The sequence below is a fragment of the Alternaria ventricosa genome (assembly GCF_023758065.1).
Source record: "Alternaria ventricosa strain BMP 2768 chromosome Unknown scaffold_1, whole genome shotgun sequence".
Taxonomy (NCBI): domain Eukaryota; kingdom Fungi; phylum Ascomycota; class Dothideomycetes; order Pleosporales; family Pleosporaceae; genus Alternaria; species Alternaria ventricosa.
Window position 1 is genome coordinate 833,441 of NW_026055681.1, and position 19,697 is coordinate 853,137.

Genomic DNA, 19,697 nt, shown 5'->3' on the forward strand with positions numbered 1-19,697 from the left:
GACCACACATTGCCATCCTCACTGCCCAGGTGCACCTGCCCCAGCTAGCGCGCCGCAGATCCGAGCTATGGCCACCTTCCAAAACCTCCAAGTCACCAACAACGACACCTCGACCAACACAACTTCTCTGTCGTCATCACCATACGACAACTTTTTGAAGGAACCATCAGAATCACCGCCTCTCATCATGTCCATGTTCGGAGCGTTGAACCGCTTCATATCGCGACTAGACGCCGCGCCCCTCAACGAAGAGCAGCAGTCCGCTACGAATGGCGCGTACGGCTTCCAGGTGCTGAGGAACGCTAACCTAGAAGTTCCTCTGGAGCCGTGGTTCGATTTTATCATTGGAATTAATGGGCGGACTATCGTACGTATCTTCTCTTCCGGTTGAAGGACATCAGCAAAGGAATGCAAGAGCGGGAGAAGGTAGACGATGGCGAAGTGGGGCCCAGCTCCCAGACAAGATGGACTGGACTGGAAACAAGAACATCATATTGACTCTGTACTAACTCTGAGAACAGGATAATCCAGATCCAAGTCTCTTTGCGACAGAGGTACGGAACAGTGCTGGCGCAACCATCAGCCTAGGTGTATTCAGCGCAAAGGTAGGTTTTAACTACTCCTTCTCATACCACGATACATTCGAGATATCATGAGTCATCGTCCAATTGCACATGATACGTTTGCAAGGAAGTACAACCACAGAAGGCCGGGAGAACAAACGTCACAATTAACTTCACTCAATTGAACTATCTATACAGGTCTGACACCCTTCAGGGCCAAAAGATCCGAGAAGTCTATTTGCAAATCCCCGCCGATCAGCCGACTCTAGGGATCTCCTTGCAGTGGTCTCCACTGGCCATCGCGGAGGATGTATGGCATATCCTAGACGTGGCTCCCAATTCCCCCGCTGATGCCGCAGGGTTGCTACCCTATGGTGACTACGTCATCGGCAGCCCCGAAGGGCTTGTGCGCGGCGAGTCTGGCTTGGGTGAACTCGTGGAAGACTTTCTGAACAGGCCATTGAGGCTGTATGTGTATAACCACGAATACAACGTGACCCGTCCCGTTACCATTACCCCGACGCGCAATTGGGGTGGTGAGGGAGCGTTAGGGTGTGTGCTGGGTTTCGGGGCTTTGCATCGAATTCCAGCGGGGTTGGACGAGCCACCGCCAGCGCCTGGCGAGACCTTCTTCTCAGCAGGTGATGCTAGCGGGGCCACGTCGTTTGATGAGAAACGTCCTTTGACTGGCTCTGTTGATTTCCCCGCTGCGCCAACGCAGGGTGCACCGACAGAGTTGTTCGTGCCAGCAAACATGGCGCTACCAGCAAAGTCACCACCTCCTCAGGGCACGGCGCCGCCGCCCAAGAGGAAGGGCAGAGCGCATCATGTCGCTAGCCCTGCGAGTGGTGGGGGCGGTGGCTTGGACGACTACTTCAAGGAGGGGGAGCAGAAGAGTCTGGAGCAAGACTATGCGCCGAAGAAAGGCTCTGGGGTACCACCACCTCCCAAGGCTGGGGGTCCGCCTAGAGGCCCGCCAAAGAGTGGAGGTGCGAGCAGGACAGGCACTCCAGTACAAGGTGATGGTAATGCGGATGGTGCAGCAGATTCAGAAGCAGCGTAAACTTGGCTCGGAGTTAGCAAATGCCATCTTAGAAACGAAAAATGACAACACACCTTTGAGAATACACGTCTCTTTACTCAATCCTCAGCCTCGAAGTCTAGTTCTTCCCTGAACCGACTCAGCCTGCGCTGCTTCTTCTCCTCTACACTCTCGTTGCTGGCATTGCTTCCTTGAGTCATGTAGGAGTCGACTCTGGTCTGCACTTCGGGTCGCTTGACCGCTCCACTCACACCGCCTTCTTTGCGCCCGCTGATCCTCTCGAAGGAAGACACTTGCGGTGAGGTGGGCGATCCATCTGGTGATGTTTCCGGGGAGGAAGATGGAGAGAGCGAGGTTTTGATTTTGGTGGTCAATGTACGGAAGATGGGCATGTTGGGCGGTTGTTGTAAGGGTTGTTGTAGTGTTTCGGTTGCGATTGTCGTTGATCGTGGTTTCTTGGTGTCAAGTTGTCGGTAGGTGGTAGTAGTAATATGCGGACCCGAGTATTTGCATGTATCGAATTGAACAAGTAACTCGTGTTATTTGCAATGCGATAGGCAAAAAGGAAGTAAAAGGTATGTATCGACAAACGGTAATATCCCAACGAGAGGAGCACCAACAACGCGAGGCACGCGACCACTAAATACCCTTTCCCCCACCACACTCACACCTCTACCCGACGCATAACAGTCATCCCAAAGCAGCCTACAGCACCCCAGCATACCACGTCAGGGGCCGGGCGCCACGCAGGGCTATACCCAATCCGCGCCGCTCCCACAGCCGCAGCAACCCAACTGTCAATAAACAGGCGCAGTAGTTTCAAACCGCGGGTTCCATGCAAACCACAAAACGAGTGTGCGTCTAGACCGGCATGCTATGGACTTTGTCGATTAATGTGGGTACTCCGGTTGACGATGCAAGGCCAGACCCTGCGCTAGCCATCGCCGATCCCACATTAACCTCGTTCCTGAGCTTGCAAGGAGATCACATGGCTGCAAGGTCATACCCGAGGCGCAGGGCGATCGCATTTGTTCTGCGCGATCATGGCAAAGAGGCATGGACTACTTTTCCTCCATAATTTCCTTGATTGTTGAGACCAAGCTTTTGCCGTTCAACGCTGATCGCACGCGTTACCTAGGTATATGCCCAGCGCCGATGCGTCGCCGGAAGCAGTTGGCGTTTTAGACTCACTGTCGCAGGATACGCTGTGTCGTTGCGGTCAACTAAAGCGATTGGCTGCACAGCGGGGTAAAAGGAGAAGGGCTTGGCCTTTTTTCCGCTGGCGAAGACGCACTACACCGCCATATGTGCTTTGCCGGCTTTAAGCTTTGGGGTTGCTGTGATTGGAGCATGTTGGCAGTAAAGGCGTTGAGTTGACAGCAGGAAACATTGTCGAGGCAGTTGTCCGCATGACTGCACACTCAATCTCCCAAAAGAGCGTCACGAGTCCAGCACCCGGCCAACCTTCTGCTCTCCTTGCACCAACCCTTTGGATCGCCGCACATCGGATCTAACGAGAGAATCGATGATGGGGTACATCGAAGGCGCTCAGCGCAGGAATACAGAACAAAACATTCCCGGCCGTCTTTACAAGTCGGCCATTGTTCCGCTCCGCGGCACCCCTTTGCATCGCAACGACGGCGCCACGTCCGTTGCTTCCCGAGGCCGACGCTTTCATTCACACCAAGTTATCCACATCGCTCTTGTCCCTGCAGCGACGATGGCCAAAATAGACATGTACCGTTTTGCACCAGATGGAACACCTCCCGCTTTCAAACGTTGAGGTAGTTCGTAATCTCCACCCTCGTGTTCTTCGTAATCCAAGATTCTGGACTTCTAGACCGCTCGAAGCTTGAATCATGTGCGAAGCAGTCGTTCCGAGTAGTGTTGCGTCCGGCAATGACGGGAGTCTCCACCCTTTCGAGCGGCTGACACCTGACGTACGTCGACATCCACCTGGGCAACCATGAACCATGGTTCCTTCACCGCATTATCACACTGCCGAAGCGGTTCCAGATCGGGCCCAAGTAAATCCCTGAGCAAGCCCTATTGACACTGACTGAGCACTACGTCAACATGAACGTGGAAACGATTGCGCAATAGGCCCTGAACAATTCTGCTAGTGCAGCAGCGGACTACGGTCGTGGAAACATAGAGTAGTAAAACCATAGGGATGTAAGTACACCCCAGTATTGTATTCGCAGGCGAGTCTATCTCTGCGATCTCTTTGTGAGGGATCGAGGCCTGGTTGAGTTCCTCATAACATCCAAATCAAACTCCGACTTGCTTTTGTAGCAGTCTTTTCCGACCAAGCCACCCGAAACAGACCATGTGAACGCCCATGTGGCTCGTGGAGCTAGCAATGATTGGCAAAAAGCGGAAACAGGCACGAGGCCAAGGGAAAGTATGGGGTACGCAAAAACAAACGCCAGATTATGATGTAATACCCAAAACGCCATGGTGAACCTTGCTTCATCTTATATCCAGCTGGAAGGGTTTGAACTTGGCTCCAATAGTGCTGCACCGTGGACACGTCGGCGCACGACCGCGGTTGTGCTCACTAACAAGTACATCTACACACTCTTGACACAGACCGCAAATGCATTCTGAGCATGCATAGCTGTCGCGCAATATCGACAATTTCCGACATGCAGCGCAGTAGATCTGGACAGGGAAAAGAGAGCTAGGAGATGAATCGGATAGACCTTGGGAATGCATGTGGAAGTTTTGGCCGGACATGGCTGATTCAATGGAAGACTCGACGGAAGGGAAAGGTTGAAGGTCGGACATGTCCGGAGGTGGAGGCGTCAGAGCGTTATTTAAAGGTGATGCCGTGTATGACTGAAGTTGTGAAGCAAAGTTGAAGGGGGGTAGAGAGGTCCTGTTGTTCATCATGTGAGGGGATTGGTTTGGCGACTGTGGCACCTGTTTTTTGTTAGATAGGATAGCATAGCAGAGTGTGACACCAACCGGCGTAAGATCTCGACTATCCTCTTCTGTGGCTGAAGCAGCAGCATCAATCAAGTCTTCCCACCGTTTACCCATAATGGCCGCAGCGGTTGCCGGCTCAGCCGAGTATGCCTTCCTGTCGTAGCTCAGCCTGCGCGAATAGTCCTTGGACTTCTGCCGCTCGTGTTTGCCCTTGCGAGCATTCTGTCCTACGGATGACTTGCGCGGTCTGTTCGGTTTCACAGAGTGAGCGCCAGGAGGGAGGGTGGAGGAGCGCCCGGGAGGCGATCGTGCGAGGGAGGAAGGGAGCAGCTCTTGCTGTATGGAAGTGGAAGTGTAATAAGGTTCTTCGGCATTGATGTGTTGTTCTATGGTGGTCGGAGCGAATCGTGCGCGAGGCCTGTAGTTCTTCGAATCGGGATCGGATGCTGCGTCCTGTTCACAGCATTTGTTAGCCTGGTCTTGTGTGGGGAAGGTGCAACGCGGGTCCATACCGGATCTGAGTCCCAGTCGTACTCGGCTCGATGGTTGTGTAACGAGGCCAGGGCAGCCGCTGCAGTCGCGGCGGGTAAGAGTGACGGCCGGCGCATTTCGTCCGAAGTGCGAAGATGATTCGTCCCGAAGTCCGTCTCGAAGAAGGAGTTGTGTTCGCTTCCGCCATAGTCGTACGTCTGCTGGGGCGGTGCTGAGGTCGTCGCAGGTGGAGGCGGGGGTCTTTCTTGCGGTGGTGTGTTGACCATAAGCATAAAGCTCTCCTGCAGGCAGAAACAGTCAGCAGCATGTTCGCCCAGTGTTGGCCATAGACAAGCCTACCTCAGTCGCCGGCAACTTGGAGATGTAATGCTCAGGATGGGCGCGGCGGATGTGCTCCTGCATGGACCGGAAACGCTTCTCCTACGCATGTGTTAGTCTGCACCCCGGAGCTCTGGAGCTTTGGAGCTTGCTGTAATGTGAAGCAGCGGCGGGAGAGACTTACCCCGGTGCAGCGCTTGCGACAGGCTGAGCTGTCGTGGTTTCGCAGCGGGCATACTACGACGTTGTTCTCGTCGCTGACGGAGAAGGAGCTCGTCAGCGGTGCTGCGCGCGACGGAGGCATGGCTGCAAGCATCAATGGCAGGAGCTTCGCGACGAAGCAATGGCACGTGGAAAGCGAGGCGCTGGAACGGGGAAGCTCAGTCCGAGCTTGCGCAGCTGAGGGGGGAGGCTACAGTGACGGCAGGAGCGGGTGTGGTGACTACGGCGGGTGGAAGAAGCTCTGAGCTGAAGTTGCTGCTACTGCGGATAGACGTAACTGGATGCGGGGCAGCTGCGAACGGCGGCGGGGCTTCGAGGAAGTGATCAAGTAGAGGCTGTGTTCAAGAATCACGATTGACCATGTGGAAGAAGAAGCAATGGTACTGCACCGCTGCCGTAAGGGTAGAGCTGTATCGCCACGACAAGCTCGAGCGGAGGAGCAATCAGACGGCTGCCCTGGAGCTGAGGCGAAGAAGCTGATAGCTTGGAGAGCTTCGTGCTGCCCAATGACCTACCGCTTGAATGGGGATTTGCGCGCTCCAATCAGAGATGGCTGGGAGCAAGACGACTCATAATCAGCTAGACGGCGCAGAAGCCTCCTCACAGCTCAAGTCCCGTGCATGCAAAGAATTTTGACCAATGCGATCTACTGCTCGGACTCTTCACCAGGACATCGGCTGCGGCGCCATGAAGATTTTTGCTCCTCAGATGCCGAGCTAAAGCCAGTTTCGGCCGGCGGCAGGTCCAGGAAAGCTGCACTTGGTTGCAGGGAGCTGCATCTACCACATTTCGGCAACAGACTTGGGTTGAGGCGGAAGGGTGGTGGGAAGCGTCGGAGAAGAGAGGGACGGAGAGTGAAGAAGACGCACGAGAAGACGAGCTTTTGACGCGCTGGGGTGGAAATTGTTGAGTGACAGGAGCAGCGTGTTGCTACCTATGGCTTTCTAATCTCGTCACATGCGCCTCGTCTGCACCTGCTGTTTCTCCTCGACGCTCGTCTGCGACTACCCTCTCGCGTCAACCTTCCAGCACAATTGCTTCTGCTGAGCGTTCCAAGGCGATGGCGCAAGCCCGCAATCATCATTGACATGGGCATCACAGACTGACACGGCAGCGCGTAGCCCGTCGCCTCGCCTCCCTTTCTTCATGTCTTACGTTGCCGTTACCCCGTCGTGCGCGTTGCCGACATTGTCTTGCACTTGTTCTCCGCTAGTATGGCTCTCTCCGTTGAGTCGCTGAATGGAGACACTTCTTTTCTCCTTACCTTTGACCCACCCGCTGCCCCACTATCGTCGCCGGGATTGTTCCCAGGATCCTTCACGATTCTGGTTGACCGTAAGTCTCTGAAGATCGCGTTTGATACTGCTGGAGGCCGACTTGTAGATGGGTGCTAATGTTTCCTGACCAGCCTGGCTTTCAGGGCCCTCCATCATCTTAAACTCCATCTTCTCGCATTCTGAGCAGAGAGCGAAGCCGTCCGTCGCGAGCCTGAGAGACCTTGACCGCGAACCCGATCTCGTGCTTATATCCCAAGACAAGCCAGACCACTGCCATGAAGCTACCTTGCGCCAACTTCCACCAGACTGCGAAGCAACTATTCTAGCCATACCGTCTGCAGCCAAGAAGATTCGCTCGTGGAAACACTTTCGTCCCAGCCTTGTGCATGCTCTGCCGAAGTACGTCGAGGGAGATGGCCAGTCGATACACCGTATAGTATTACCGCCGCCGTCTCCCCGAGGGACATGTGGTGAGGTGACGGTGACTTGGATTCCAGCCAAGCGGGACCTTTCCAAGGTACATCACGCGATCGGGATAACATATCGGCCTCCTTGCACCGTACTCTCGTCGCTAAGCCCAATGCACTACATCAACCTGCCTATGAGCCCGCCCCCCTCTCCAGGATCGCCAATGACAATTGCCTCATCTCCCCGTACGTTGGTGCCGTCACCAAACAACGATCGGGAGAAGACCCTGTCTGTCATTTACTCACCTCACGGTGTTTCGTACGACGTGATTCGTCCCTACGCAAGCTCCTACCTTGTCTCGGAATCGGCGCTTCCCCTCACAGCGCTTCTACATTCTTTTGACTGCGTTGAGAATCCTTGGTGGCTTGGAGGTAACATATCAGCTGGCAGCCCTGGTGGCACAGAGATCGCCAAGAGTCTGTACGCCAAAGCCTGGATATCTGCCCATGATGCAGAGAAAGACAATCGTGGTTGGGCAGTCAAGTTGACACAGATTGCACAGCACGCGGTCGACGAAGTGAAAAAGATGGTGGAAGAGGGTGTCATCAGGAAGACGCTGCCTAACACCGAAGTCTGTTCGCTGAGGGCCGGTGAAAAGCATCGGATTGCTGTGGGATGAAGCACGGCGTGGGTACTGCCTATCTATGAAGTCCACCAGTCATACACCGACTGCGCGATATGGGTGTTTTGAGATTCGGAAGTCTCATTTTCGTCTCAGGTGCGACAAGCACTTTGAACTCGCCATTACTGGAGTCGCATGGTCAAGCATGGGTATTAATGTCGGCGTGCAGGGCACATGAAGGGAAGCCAAAGATGGCTAGCGTGGAGAGCGCAGATCTTCAATGTTGGCCCCGAGTGCGCACTGCTCAACAGAGATGCACTGTCTAGTGTGAGGATGTTCAGACTGGTCAGGCGTGTACACGGTTGGACATTGCGGGGAGGACATGTTTATGACGGAGCACTGGACCCTTACTTGGTCGCCCAGGTATTGCGCATTCTGTGATGGGCGGACGAAAACAGGGCTGGGTTAGCCAGGAGATTGGGAGTGGAGCTGGAGCTAAATAGAGCCGAACACAGACAGGTGGGCAGAGTGCGGCGCAGGGCAAAGGCCGGCTCGCCTCCTCTGTTGTCCGGTGCTCGGGGCGACAACGTGGGCGGCATGGACGGGGATTGCAATGCAATAGCAAGGTGCAGCTTGGTGTAGAAAATAACCTTCTGTTTGGCACGGCATGGTTAAGAATAGGGTGATTGCGAGCCACAGCATGACGCCGCACCCAGGCTGCTGGGACTATTGGTGTGGCTGAGGGATGCATGCCGCCTGTTCTTAATCCAGACGCGCAATCTCCCTCTACGGGCGCGCGCAACACAGACAAGACGTCCAAGTATCGCGGCGACGGGGCATTTGGGGTGTGAAAAGCAGCGCAATGCAGTGGTGAATGGAAGTACGCATGTCCGACTGCATTGAAACTGCCGTGATGCAGCAGGAGCCGGGCCCGTAGTCATGTTGCTGAGGCTTCGCAGCGCGCGATAAGGCACTGTCCACCTGCCAAGGCTAGCGCAAGACGGAAGTCGGATCGCGCCCGGCGAGCAAAGGGCTGAGCGAAGTGCCAACTATTCGAGCATCACAGCTCGACTCGACTCCTGGCCGCCGACACACCCACGCCCATTCTTGCGCCCACCGTTTTTCTTATCACGACCCCATTGCTCCAGCGCCTGCCGCCCCGCCGCTGCCTCCGCTCAGCGCTGCTCTGCTCTGCTCTGCTCCGCTCTGGTACCTAGTCTCTGCCGGCGCTGCACTACGCAATCCCCCGGACGACGCCCAACCCGACCTTCACCAGCCACACGTCGCACACACACACTGGCTTCTCACGCTCCGCCGACCCCTCCTCCGCAGCGCTCGGGAAAGGCTGCCTCTTTGATGAGCGTAACCATCCATGAGTCGCAGATGATGCCCTCGTATGGCGCCGAAGCAACCGACCGCCCTTCCTTTGCACATGCACAAACATCACCTCCTCCCCCCGCGCGCTCGCCCTCGGACCGCTCGCCCCCCAATGGCACCGCGGCCGCGATGAACGGGAAGATGTCCAATGGAATGCAGCCCATGGCAAACGGCCGCCCGACCAGGCCCGCGAGCATCGACAAGCGCCTGTCCCAGGACGACGCACGTCATGCCCGGAGCCGGGGAGACTACATGGATGCCGACAGCTCCAACAACAAGTCGCTCGACACGCAGAGGCAGTCGAGCGAGCGCCCGAGCAGAGACGACGGCTACTTCGCCTCGATACACAGCAGCAAGACCAAGGACCGCCTCTGTGGCAGCACCACACACGTCGAGCTCGGCCAGATCGATGCTCAAGACGGCACCAAAGAAGCAAGCAAGGACTTCTATGTTCCGCACGTCGGCTCCGTCTCCCATCCTCCTACGTCGCCGTCACCGCAGCCCCAACCCGACGAGGGCACGTCCAGCCTGCAGGTACCGACCCAAGCGCATCGCGTCTCCTCCCCGCCTGCCTTCAACCACAACAATCCCAGCCCCTCTCAACAACCTCATCGTCTGCAGCAACGTCATACCCTCGAGGTCCCCAAGCTGCAAACATCGCGCGCCCGCGAACCCCAGAACAACACCGACGACGTCATCAGCGCTAGTGGACGCTTCTCGCCTTCCACACCGCACAAACGGAGAGGCTCCATGTCGCTTGTGCGTCGGACCACACGCTCCGTCAACTCCGACATGCATCTCGACGAGGTGCCCCAGGACGATGAGGCCGCACGCTGGGCTGAGCACATCCGCCAGAAGCGAGCAAGCAAGCGGAAGCGCAAAGAGGACGAAGATGAAGACCGCGTCGTGGTAGGCACCAAGGTCGATCAGAACCACGTCAACTGGGTCACAGCCTACAACATGTTGACTGGTATCCGCTTCACCGTCTCGCGAACCAACGCCAAGATGGACCGAGATCTCACTGATGCCGACTTTGACGCGAAGCACAAGTTCTCGTTTGACATGTACGTGCCGGCCGGCTTTCCTTGCAACATCAAGCACCTGCTAGAGTTCATCTCCACTTCGTCTGGCAGACCTCTATTCTTCGCTCATTCGCACAAAACTGACACTTTGACAGAACTGGTAACGAGCTTACTCCTTCCGCCAAGTACGACTTCAAGTTCAAAGACTATGCACCATGGGTCTTCCGCCATCTCCGCACTACCTTCAAGCTCGACCCCGCCGATTATCTCGTGTCGCTAACCAGCAAATACATCCTTTCCGAGCTCGGCTCTCCTGGCAAGAGTGGCAGCTTCTTCTATTTCTCCCGCGACTACAAGTACATCATCAAAACAATCCACCACGCTGAACACAAGTTCCTTCGCAAGATTCTCAAGGACTACTACAACCACGTGCAAGAGAACCCAAACACTCTCCTTTCCCAGTTTTACGGCCTGCATCGCGTAAAGATACCCTATGGACGCAAAATCCACTTCGTCGTCATGAACAACCTGTTTCCTCCCCATCGAGATATCCACAGCACATTCGACCTCAAGGGCTCTACGATTGGGCGAGACTTTAAGGAAGAGAATCTGGCGACCAACCCCCGCGCAACCCTGAAGGACCTGAATTGGCTACGTAGAAACCAGCATCTTGAACTAGGGCCGTCCAAGAAGAAGATGTTCATCGAGCAGATGCAAAGAGACGTCAAGTTGCTGCAGCGCTTACACATAATGGACTACTCGCTCCTCATTGGTATCCACGACCTGGAAAAGGGCAACGAGGAGAACCTGCGAGACAAGACACTCAAGGTCTTTTCACCAGGTGGAGAGGAGGGTTCAGAGCCCCAACCGAATCAGCTTATGCGTACACCTTCGAAATTGGAGAGTGCTCGGAAAGCAAGGGAACTGAGGCAGATGGTCAAGACACAGAAACCAGTACCCATGGGCCAGACGTCCAGTAAGATGCCGAATGAGTTGGAAGATCCTAACCGGAACTTCTACTTCTATTCTGACGACGGTGGCTTCCGAGCCACTCATGAGGACGATGCCCCCGGAGAGGAGATATACTACCTTGGCATTATCGACTGTCTGACACACGTAAGTTTGCAGCGTACGGCGCGTAGGCCTCATAAAATACTAATTGTGATCCAGTACTCTTTCATCAAACGCATGGAGCACTTTATCAAAGGCATTGCTAATACCGAGTCTCAAATATCTGCTATACCTCCCGAGCGATACGGCGATCGATTCATCAAGTTCATCAGTGGCGTCACCAAAACTAGAGAAGCGGCCGAGCGTGAGAAGATGGAAGAGGCCACAAACGATCTCAATGAACTCTCGCTTGACGGTGTCAATGCGACTGCTGCGCAGCGATCGTCGACCGACCGTGTCCTGGAGAAGGCCGAGCATCAAGCCGACCGCTCGCGGCGACAAGGCCATGGTGAAGAAAACGTACCGAATCTACACTTGAGAGCAGTACGTAGTCCGTCGGCGGAAAGAGGAGAGATTGGGACCACTCTGCCTGTGGTGGAAGAGGCCGGTGAGTCTTCAAGTGTTGGTGGGCACAGCAACCGGAGTGCCTCAGATCGCCATGCTGCCAATACGAGTAACGAGAAGTCCTCCTTACCACCACCCACAGGAGCGCCCTACCTCGGCCCTCCACGACTCGAGGCCAGAGCCAGGTCTACATCTAGGGAAAGGGATCATGCACAGGGAAGGCCGCCGCCAACCCCGCCGAAGGACTCTGGCACCGCGAGTAGCGATGGGCGCCCGCCTACACCGGCAAAGGACGCCGAGTACATGCCCAACAGGCACTCTGGACCACCCACACCACCAAAAGAGGACAAGAGGGGAGGTATACCCAGAGCCTCTTTGGATAAAGACCTACCGCGCACGCCATTAGAGACCACTATCAGGGTCGGCTAAACTGGTTAACGAATCTGTACCGAACTCGTCATTTCACCATAACTTCTCATACAACGCCTTTTGCATACCGTCTGGCAATCCACCAGACCTTTCCTTTGTCGCTCCCTTGCGTCGCGAATGCATGATACCATGAGCCGCCGCCCGTTACTATAGGGCGTCGAGTCGCTCCTGCTTTTCCTTTGTCATCCTTTTTTCTTTCCTTTCCTCTTTCCTTTCTGGGGGATGTGTGTTTCTTCTCCCTTATTGTTGGATCACGGAATGGAACAGATGGCCTGCGGTGCATTTGTTGTTCTTTGCCTCTGTCTCTGCCGAATTTGAGGTGCTCGTGCGTGGAGTCGGTTGCCGCTGCTGCGTGTCTTTGTAGGATAGTCTTTAGTCGGGTGGAGCGAGGAGGATGAGGCCATAATAGTTCTTGGTGGATTTTGATTGCGAGTTGCCGTTGATACCAAGAAGAGACGGTGTGGGAAAGGGAGGAAGAAGCGGGTATGCTGACAGAAAGGAGTGTTTGGTGGCATATCTGGTAGATAGACGAAAGAAGTTACAAATGCATATAATAAGGTAAAATTGTCTCCATTGATCTTGATGACACGTGAATCGAATGACTTCTAGATGACGACACTCGATCGATGTCCACTGGTACTATACAGGATGCAATGTCAACGTCAGCGCAAAATCCTGTGAAATCCCTAGAGCGTTTCCCTTTTACAATAACTGCCCTGTGCTGAACCGCATGGTTTCTTGACTACCTTGGTACGTTATATAGTTCTCAAACTTCACTCACTAATGACAAGATTTGCGTGATGTATGCATAGTCACCACAGTAGGACAACCAATGACTACCTTGACATATTTTGTCGAATTAGAACCATACAGCCATGTTTGAAGACATGTTCAATCCGACAGATGCAGTAAAGAAAGGACCGAGTATATGAACATGGGGCATTTTCGCCCGATGTGGTAGATATGGGAATATTCTCCTCCACTTCCTTCTACCTGAACGTGAAGAATGTAGCTTGGCAGTGTACAAGCCCTGATCCAAAGGAAGAGCGACGTATAGATCACACAACAGCAATCGAGGCGTAGTCAAGGTGATGTTTATGTTGTTTCATGCATTACCCAAGCAACCACGGTATATAGCCGCATAGGGTACGAGACCCCAGGGTCTAGTCTATCTAGTAGTACAATGCCGCATGCCCCTTCTCAAGTCCCCTCCAAGTAGCGATGCGCTTACTTGTAGAAATCAAACTTGTCGGCCTCTGCCGCACCCTTGACTTGACTGGTGTATGCCTCCTCCAAATCGCTCTGAATGATGTTGTACCTGTTCTTGCGTACAGCCCTCAGACCCGCTTCCTGCATGATGGCTGCGATAATGGCACCGGAGAGGGGGTCGTTTCGGACGATCAAGCTGTCAAGGTCTACCTCAGGCGACAGGCTCATCTTGCCGGCGATGGTGGAGAAGATGAGACGGCGCTCACGGCGGTCGCGTAGCGAAGGGAACTCGATCTTCCTGTCGAGACGACCGGGTCGGAGCAGCGCAGGGTCGAGGGTATCCGCGCGGTTCGTCGCCATGATGACCTTTACGTTGGACGTCTGGTCGAAACCGTCCATTTGGTTGAGCAGCTCGAGCAGGATGCGCTGGACTTCTCGGTCGGCACCTGTCTGCGCATCGAAACGCTTTGTAGCAATAGCATCAATCTCATCGATAAAAATGATGGATGGTGAGTTCTCGCGCGCCATTCTGAACACGTCACGAACCATACGTGGGCCTTCACCCAGGTACTTCTGTACGAACTCGGAGCCGACAACACGGATAAAGGACGCTGTCGTGCTGTTCGCTACAGCCTTCACCAACATGGTCTTTCCTGTACCCGGAGGTCCGTATAGCAGTACACCGCGCGGTGGGTCGATACCGATCTGCTTGTAGAGGTCGAAGTGTGTGAGCGGCAGTTCGACAGCTTCTCGGATCTCCTGCTTCTGCATATCTAAACCTCCAACGTCGGCGTACGTAATGTCTGGCTTCTCGTCTTGACCAAGCATGGCAATCGAGGAGTCTGCCTCTGGTGGTAGGATGTCGACGAGGGCATTTGAGTGGCGGTGCAGCGCGACGGATGAGGATGGCTTCAGGAGTTCGCGATCGAGAGTGGAGAGGATGCGGACGACGTAGTTGGAGCCGGTGGACGATTGTACGATGCCGGTGCTGCGTGTGTTAGTGTTATGACGCAAGCGCTGTGCCTGTGTTGAAGCTTACTTCTGGTCGATGGCCTCCATGAACTGCCCTATCACCAGCGGTACACTCTGAATGCGCTTGATCTCCTCCTGTGCCCTCACCAACTCTCGCTTCAGACTCCGTTGCTCATCTTTGATGTACTCTTCCTGTAGATGGATGTACCTGCGACTGTTAGCCACCTGTGCTTCATTGTGCCCGAGCGCTACGAACTCTAATTGCCGTTGCAGCTTCTTGAAGGTCGAGTAGTCATCGCTGCCCTCAGTGGAGAAGCCCTCCAGGGTATCAAAGTTGGGTATCGACGACGGGAGCTGCTTCTTGTGCGGCGGGACGGTGTTGGCCGGGTTCTCCATGGCGGTATCAGCCATGATGACAGCAGCTGGATGGACTTTGTATAGTTGCAAGTCGGTGGGGGATATGAGAAGCGAGAGACAGTATTCGTCAGTGGTGATTGTTTGTGGCGGGATGTTGGTGAAGGCGGTGCTTGTGTGTCGCAATGTTGATGAAGCTCATGGAAGGCGCGATCGGGCAATGCGAGGCGGTGCCGCCGACGTCACGTGAGCTCGACGATCACTCCGCCAGCTAGCTCAGACGCCATCTGTTGCGACACGTGAAAAAGTAAATTCACGACGCTCTTATTACGCGCAGGCAGACCCATACACTAGTACATTATAGGCTTGAGATTGTAACACATTGGTATTGCGCGTCAATACCACTGCGACCGGGCTTCTATGGTATGCTAGTTGGATAGTCGAAGACCCTTGCGCATGGCTCGAGACAGCTATGCAATGGGTTTGTATGAGGGGCGGTAACCAACTCGCGGTGTGACCTTTCCTTCTGGCTGGAAGCAGATGTGGAGTACGATCCAGCTCTAAGGTCTAGTTTTACCTGGCCCCCTTGAAGTGTTTAAATCCCGCGCCGGTTCATTCACAACAACGACTGGGGACTAATATACTTGACCTGTATTGAACCAGGAATGCTTTATGGAAGTTATAAGGTATGAAGACAGCAACATAGTACATGGGCCTCGATGCGTGTGTACGACGGCACAAGCGCCGAATCTGACATGTATACCCCCAGTCGCCATGGTAGATTGCTGGCGTGTGACACGCCGATCACCAACGGGTGTAGGATTGTTGCGAATTTGCATCGTATTCAAGGGCTTAGCAGGGAGGCAGGATTGCGTCAAGTATCGGACGAGGACACTGGTGCGCTGACTCTAGGAGTAGCTTGGGGCGGTTCAACGGTTGGCTGGGCTCTCGACGCAGAGTCAAGCGGTCTGGGTGTGCCCACTCTCGACGCCCAGCTGTGCGATACAGATAACAGCGCCATTTCCTGCAGGAACAAAGTGATGTAATAAGTGGAGAGACGTGTGTTTCCGTGTCACGACGGCCAAAGACCCGGAGAAATCAAATCAAATTGAGTTAGGCTAGGCTTGTGAGTTGCCGGCAACGCAGGCACTCCACTGGTCTGTCGCAACGCGCGAACGCGTCTACTGCTCCGGATGCGACTGTGGCCTGAGTGTATGTTTTGGAGACTCTGCGGCTGCTTCTGCTCTGCGGGCGACGTGCGCTCTGTTTTGGAGTCGCGGACACTGGTAGGTCTCGTGATGCTCCCGACAAGGCTAGAGTGGTAGAGGCTGGGATTCCGCCAAGAAAACTGTTCCTTCCTCCGCTCTCAGCAACGCATAGTCCGCAAAGCGCGTCTGCGGTGCGTCAAGTTATCGACCCCATTCAAAGCCACTCGTTATCCGTCCTGCCCTGATGAGAAGATCCTTTTAGCGTCGGTCTATTGTCGCGCCCGGTGTGTATTATCTCATCCTGCCTCCGCCTGCCGCGTCCCTGTCCTGCGCCTGCGTCTCGTCGGAGGGCTGCTGCTAGAGGCGCGTCCATCTAAACATCAACATGCGTGCTGACGGACCACTAGCCATATCCAACCCAGGCACTCACGCGCGCCTATCGCTCTCTTCCTCGTCTCTACCTACACGCGCCTGTCCCTTCCCTGCCCGCCGCCGCTCTTGACTGCTCGCGGCAGTAGCGCACCACCATGGACTTCCAATCCCCCCAGAACGGCATGTACGATCCCTCGAGCTTCATCGACCCGAGCGCAATCGCAACGCCCCAGATGAACGGCGCGCGCCCGTTCAATCCTATGCCCTCGGTCCCCCAGAAACGAGACTCGTCCGGCGCCGCTCTATCTTTATCGCGCTCCCAGACACCTTCACAGCAAGCCCAATTCGGCTTCCAGCACCAGCAAGGCTTTACTAACACGCCCTCGCCCACCATGCAGAGCCAGCACTTCGCGCCCGGCCAGATGGGAGGTCAGCGCATGAACACGGCCTCACCTGCGCAAAATCCCCATGCGCCGCAGATGTCGCCCATGAACTTCCAGGCTTCACCCATGAATCAAGCCTTCAATGCTAATTCCGGCAACCAGTTCCCCGTACAGTCGGTGCAACTATCACAAAATCTTCAGAGTCGACAGCAAGAGGCGCAAAGGCAATACGCAATGCGCCTGCAACAGCAGCAGCAGTTGGGCAATCTTGCCGCGAGCAACATGGCCGCGCGACAAGGACAGCAGCCAGGCGCGCAGATGCCAGGCGCAATGCAGAATCCAATGCAAAACCCAATGCAGCATCCGGGCATGCAGCAGAACATGATGCAGGCTCAAGGGCAAGCACAGAACCCACAGTCACAGTACAACCAGTTCATTAAGAATGTTCAGGCGCTGATGGCCCAGCATAATAGACCCTTCAACCACCAGCCACTCTGCGCCGGCCGGCCGACAAATCTCCAGAACCTTTACGCGGCCGTCATGCGCTTCAAGGGCCATCGATTTGTGACACAACAAAACGGTTGGCCTAGAATCGCGCAAATGATGAACATACATCCACAACAGTTTCCAAACGCCCCCAACGAACTGCGCCAGATATACGAACAGAATCTAAGCCTTTACGAGACCGCCTATCTGCAAAGACAACAGCAAATGCAACAGAAGGGTATGCCTCCGCAGGGACAGATGGGACAGATGGGACAGATGGGCCAAATGGGACAGATGAATCAAATGGGTCAAATAGGCCAGATGAACCAGATGGGTTCTGTGGGTCAGCAGATGTCGCCAACAAGACCTACTATGCCGGGACAACAAGTCAATGCTGCAGGACACCAGGAATATCTGCAGCAACTACAGAGATCACAGGAAGCCATGAAGCAGCAACAGCAGCAACGGCAATCGCTTCCGCCTGCCCAACAGCCGCACCAGCAACTCGACCCTTCCCCACATCCACACCAGTCGACGCCTTTACAGAGCAACGCAGCGCTTCCGAGCGTTAACGGCACCACACCACAGCCGGACGGAAACGCGCGGAAAAGCCTCAGCAGACAGCTGGAAGGGACACCCATTCAGGGACAAGAGCCCGGCCAATCGCAGTCATCGCCAATGAAGCAGGAAGAGAACGCCGCCGCAGAGTCCGCCTCGGCCGCCGTTGAGGAGCCCGAGAAACGCAAACCAGTAATCGAGCAAGATGATGGTACGCGAGTCTACCAACCCGCTTACCGGACGCAAGATACATGGGGAGGTCTCGACTTCGACTCAGACAACTTCAAGAACATGATCGACACAATCACAAACTACAAACCAAATGTTCCATTACTACCGGAGATGGGTGTGATCGACGTTCGAGCCATCATCATGAGTATCAAGTCGGGACTACATGCGGAGGTGCGCTTGGGGCTGGACACCTTGACGCGAATAACGTATGACAACACCGTGCAGTTTAATTTGTCGCACTGCGACGACTTGACAGAAGTGCTGGTGGAGTACGCGGAAGACCAGCTGGAAATCCTAGGCAACGACAATCCTGAAGTCACCGATATCATCGATCTTACCCCATACGAAGATGTCCTACACCACTGTCGCGAGGAAGCCTCGGCACTACAAGAACTCCCACAGGCTGGTACGAAGGAGTACATGCTCGATCGTACTGCAGACCGGCTGCTGGCAATCACCACCATCTTCCGAAACCTTTCTTTCCTCGAGGTCAACCATGACTCTTTGGTCAGCCCTCCGGTAATCAAGTTTCTCGCAAACTTCATACGGCTTGTCGGAACCCGCGTGCTATTGCTACGATCACATATCAACACCTTTGACTTCATGAAGGATGTAGTCACCTTCTTCTCCAACACAAGCGCGAAGGTTGTGTTGCCAAATCGTGAAGACGCATACGCCGTGTTGCACTTTCTCTGCGCTTTTGCTCCAGTTCCACGACCCGCTGAGCCTGTCAAATTCACACCCTTCAACCCGCAAATCCACCGCTATCTCCCTTCTGCCGTTGATAGTCTTGCCAAACTCCTCGCTCGCGATGATCCTAATCGGACCTACTACAAGCAAATCTTTATCAACGAGGCAACATCTATCCCTGCGTACGACCTCCTAACGCGTTCCTTCGCCCTCGCCATCTCTGTTGTGCCGGACCGCAACTACATTGAAAACAAAATGTACCAGATGAAAGAGCCACGCCCGAAGGAGGTGCGCATGTTCGAAGCGCGTGTTGCAGAGTCACGGAAAGCATACCTGATGCAGGGTATGTTGGCTGCAGACATACTCGCCAGCCTAGCCCCAGGGCCCGATACTGGTATCTGTCGCTCGTGGCTCGAGTCGGAAGACGGCTGGGCGCATAGCTTACTCAAGTTCGCCATGTCGCTATCCGCTACCGATGCGGCCATACCGCACCCCCCACAACCGCCAAACCACCGCGGCCAACGGCCCATGGACCATGACCGGGAAGGTTTCCAACTTATCGTCCATCGCGCGCTGTCAACCCTCAAACGCCTAGGTGACAAGTCAAAGGGTGGTGAACCGTTGGTCAAGGGCGTGCAGCAAACAAACGGGCACATGGAACACGATGATGAGGACGACTATGACGAAGATGAAGACGACGACATGGAGATTTTCAACTTCAACGGTAGCTCGTGGAAAGTCAAGGCAGACATCTTACCTCGGAAAGAGACCATGCTCGGCGCGTTGCTTACCGCTCAGCTGGATGTGCGGAGTCTGAACCAATTTTGCAAGATCGGTTATCTGGATGAATAATGGGGTGGTGTAGGATAAAGGAGGTGGGGTTCTAGGCGAATATAGGAATGTGTATATTGGCGGAGGTGTTTGGTGACCAACCTTGCATGGGAAAGCACTTTTGCTTCAAGTGAACGTAGCATTGCGAGAGAGTTCACATGGATTTTGTGCGATTTTTTCTTGCC

The 19,697-nt window shown here is 54.7% G+C and overlaps 7 protein-coding genes across 7 annotated transcripts; 4 read left to right on the plus strand and 3 right to left on the minus strand.

The window, feature by feature from the left end:
- Positions 1-187: 187 nt before the first annotated feature.
- J4E93_000277 (uncharacterized protein) lies at positions 188-1,626 on the plus strand (the record flags this gene model as incomplete). Its single annotated transcript, XM_049338238.1, has 3 exons — positions 188-367; positions 522-605; positions 778-1,626. 3 exons carry the CDS (start codon positions 188-190, stop codon positions 1,624-1,626), a joined length of 1,113 nt encoding a protein of 370 aa, XP_049204123.1.
- Positions 1,627-1,703: 77 nt separating this feature from the next.
- Positions 1,704-1,997, minus strand: J4E93_000278 (uncharacterized protein; the record flags this gene model as incomplete). Its single annotated transcript, XM_049338239.1, has 1 exon — positions 1,704-1,997. The coding sequence occupies one exon, from the start codon at positions 1,995-1,997 to the stop codon at positions 1,704-1,706; it is 294 nt and encodes a 97-aa protein (XP_049204124.1).
- A 2,080-nt stretch (positions 1,998-4,077) lies between these two features.
- J4E93_000279 (uncharacterized protein) lies at positions 4,078-5,662 on the minus strand (the record flags this gene model as incomplete). Its single annotated transcript, XM_049338240.1, has 5 exons — positions 4,078-4,530; positions 4,576-4,989; positions 5,049-5,309; positions 5,368-5,448; positions 5,531-5,662. The coding sequence occupies 5 exons, from the start codon at positions 5,660-5,662 to the stop codon at positions 4,078-4,080; spliced, it is 1,341 nt and encodes a 446-aa protein (XP_049204125.1).
- Positions 5,663-7,425: 1,763 nt separating this feature from the next.
- Positions 7,426-7,932, plus strand: J4E93_000280 (uncharacterized protein; the record flags this gene model as incomplete). The annotated part of the gene is made up of 1 exon (XM_049338241.1): positions 7,426-7,932. The coding sequence occupies one exon, from the start codon at positions 7,426-7,428 to the stop codon at positions 7,930-7,932; it is 507 nt and encodes a 168-aa protein (XP_049204126.1).
- Positions 7,933-9,381: 1,449 nt separating this feature from the next.
- On the plus strand, positions 9,382-12,218 carry J4E93_000281 (uncharacterized protein; the record flags this gene model as incomplete). The annotated part of the gene is made up of 3 exons (XM_049338242.1): positions 9,382-10,376; positions 10,430-11,390; positions 11,445-12,218. The coding sequence occupies 3 exons, from the start codon at positions 9,382-9,384 to the stop codon at positions 12,216-12,218; spliced, it is 2,730 nt and encodes a 909-aa protein (XP_049204127.1).
- Positions 12,219-13,445: 1,227 nt separating this feature from the next.
- On the minus strand, positions 13,446-14,810 carry J4E93_000282 (uncharacterized protein; the record flags this gene model as incomplete). Its single annotated transcript, XM_049338243.1, has 3 exons — positions 13,446-14,415; positions 14,467-14,607; positions 14,656-14,810. 3 exons carry the CDS (start codon positions 14,808-14,810, stop codon positions 13,446-13,448), a joined length of 1,266 nt encoding a protein of 421 aa, XP_049204128.1.
- A 1,678-nt stretch (positions 14,811-16,488) lies between these two features.
- On the plus strand, positions 16,489-19,533 carry J4E93_000283 (uncharacterized protein; the record flags this gene model as incomplete). The annotated part of the gene is made up of 1 exon (XM_049338244.1): positions 16,489-19,533. The coding sequence occupies one exon, from the start codon at positions 16,489-16,491 to the stop codon at positions 19,531-19,533; it is 3,045 nt and encodes a 1,014-aa protein (XP_049204129.1).
- Positions 19,534-19,697: the final 164 nt, after the last annotated feature.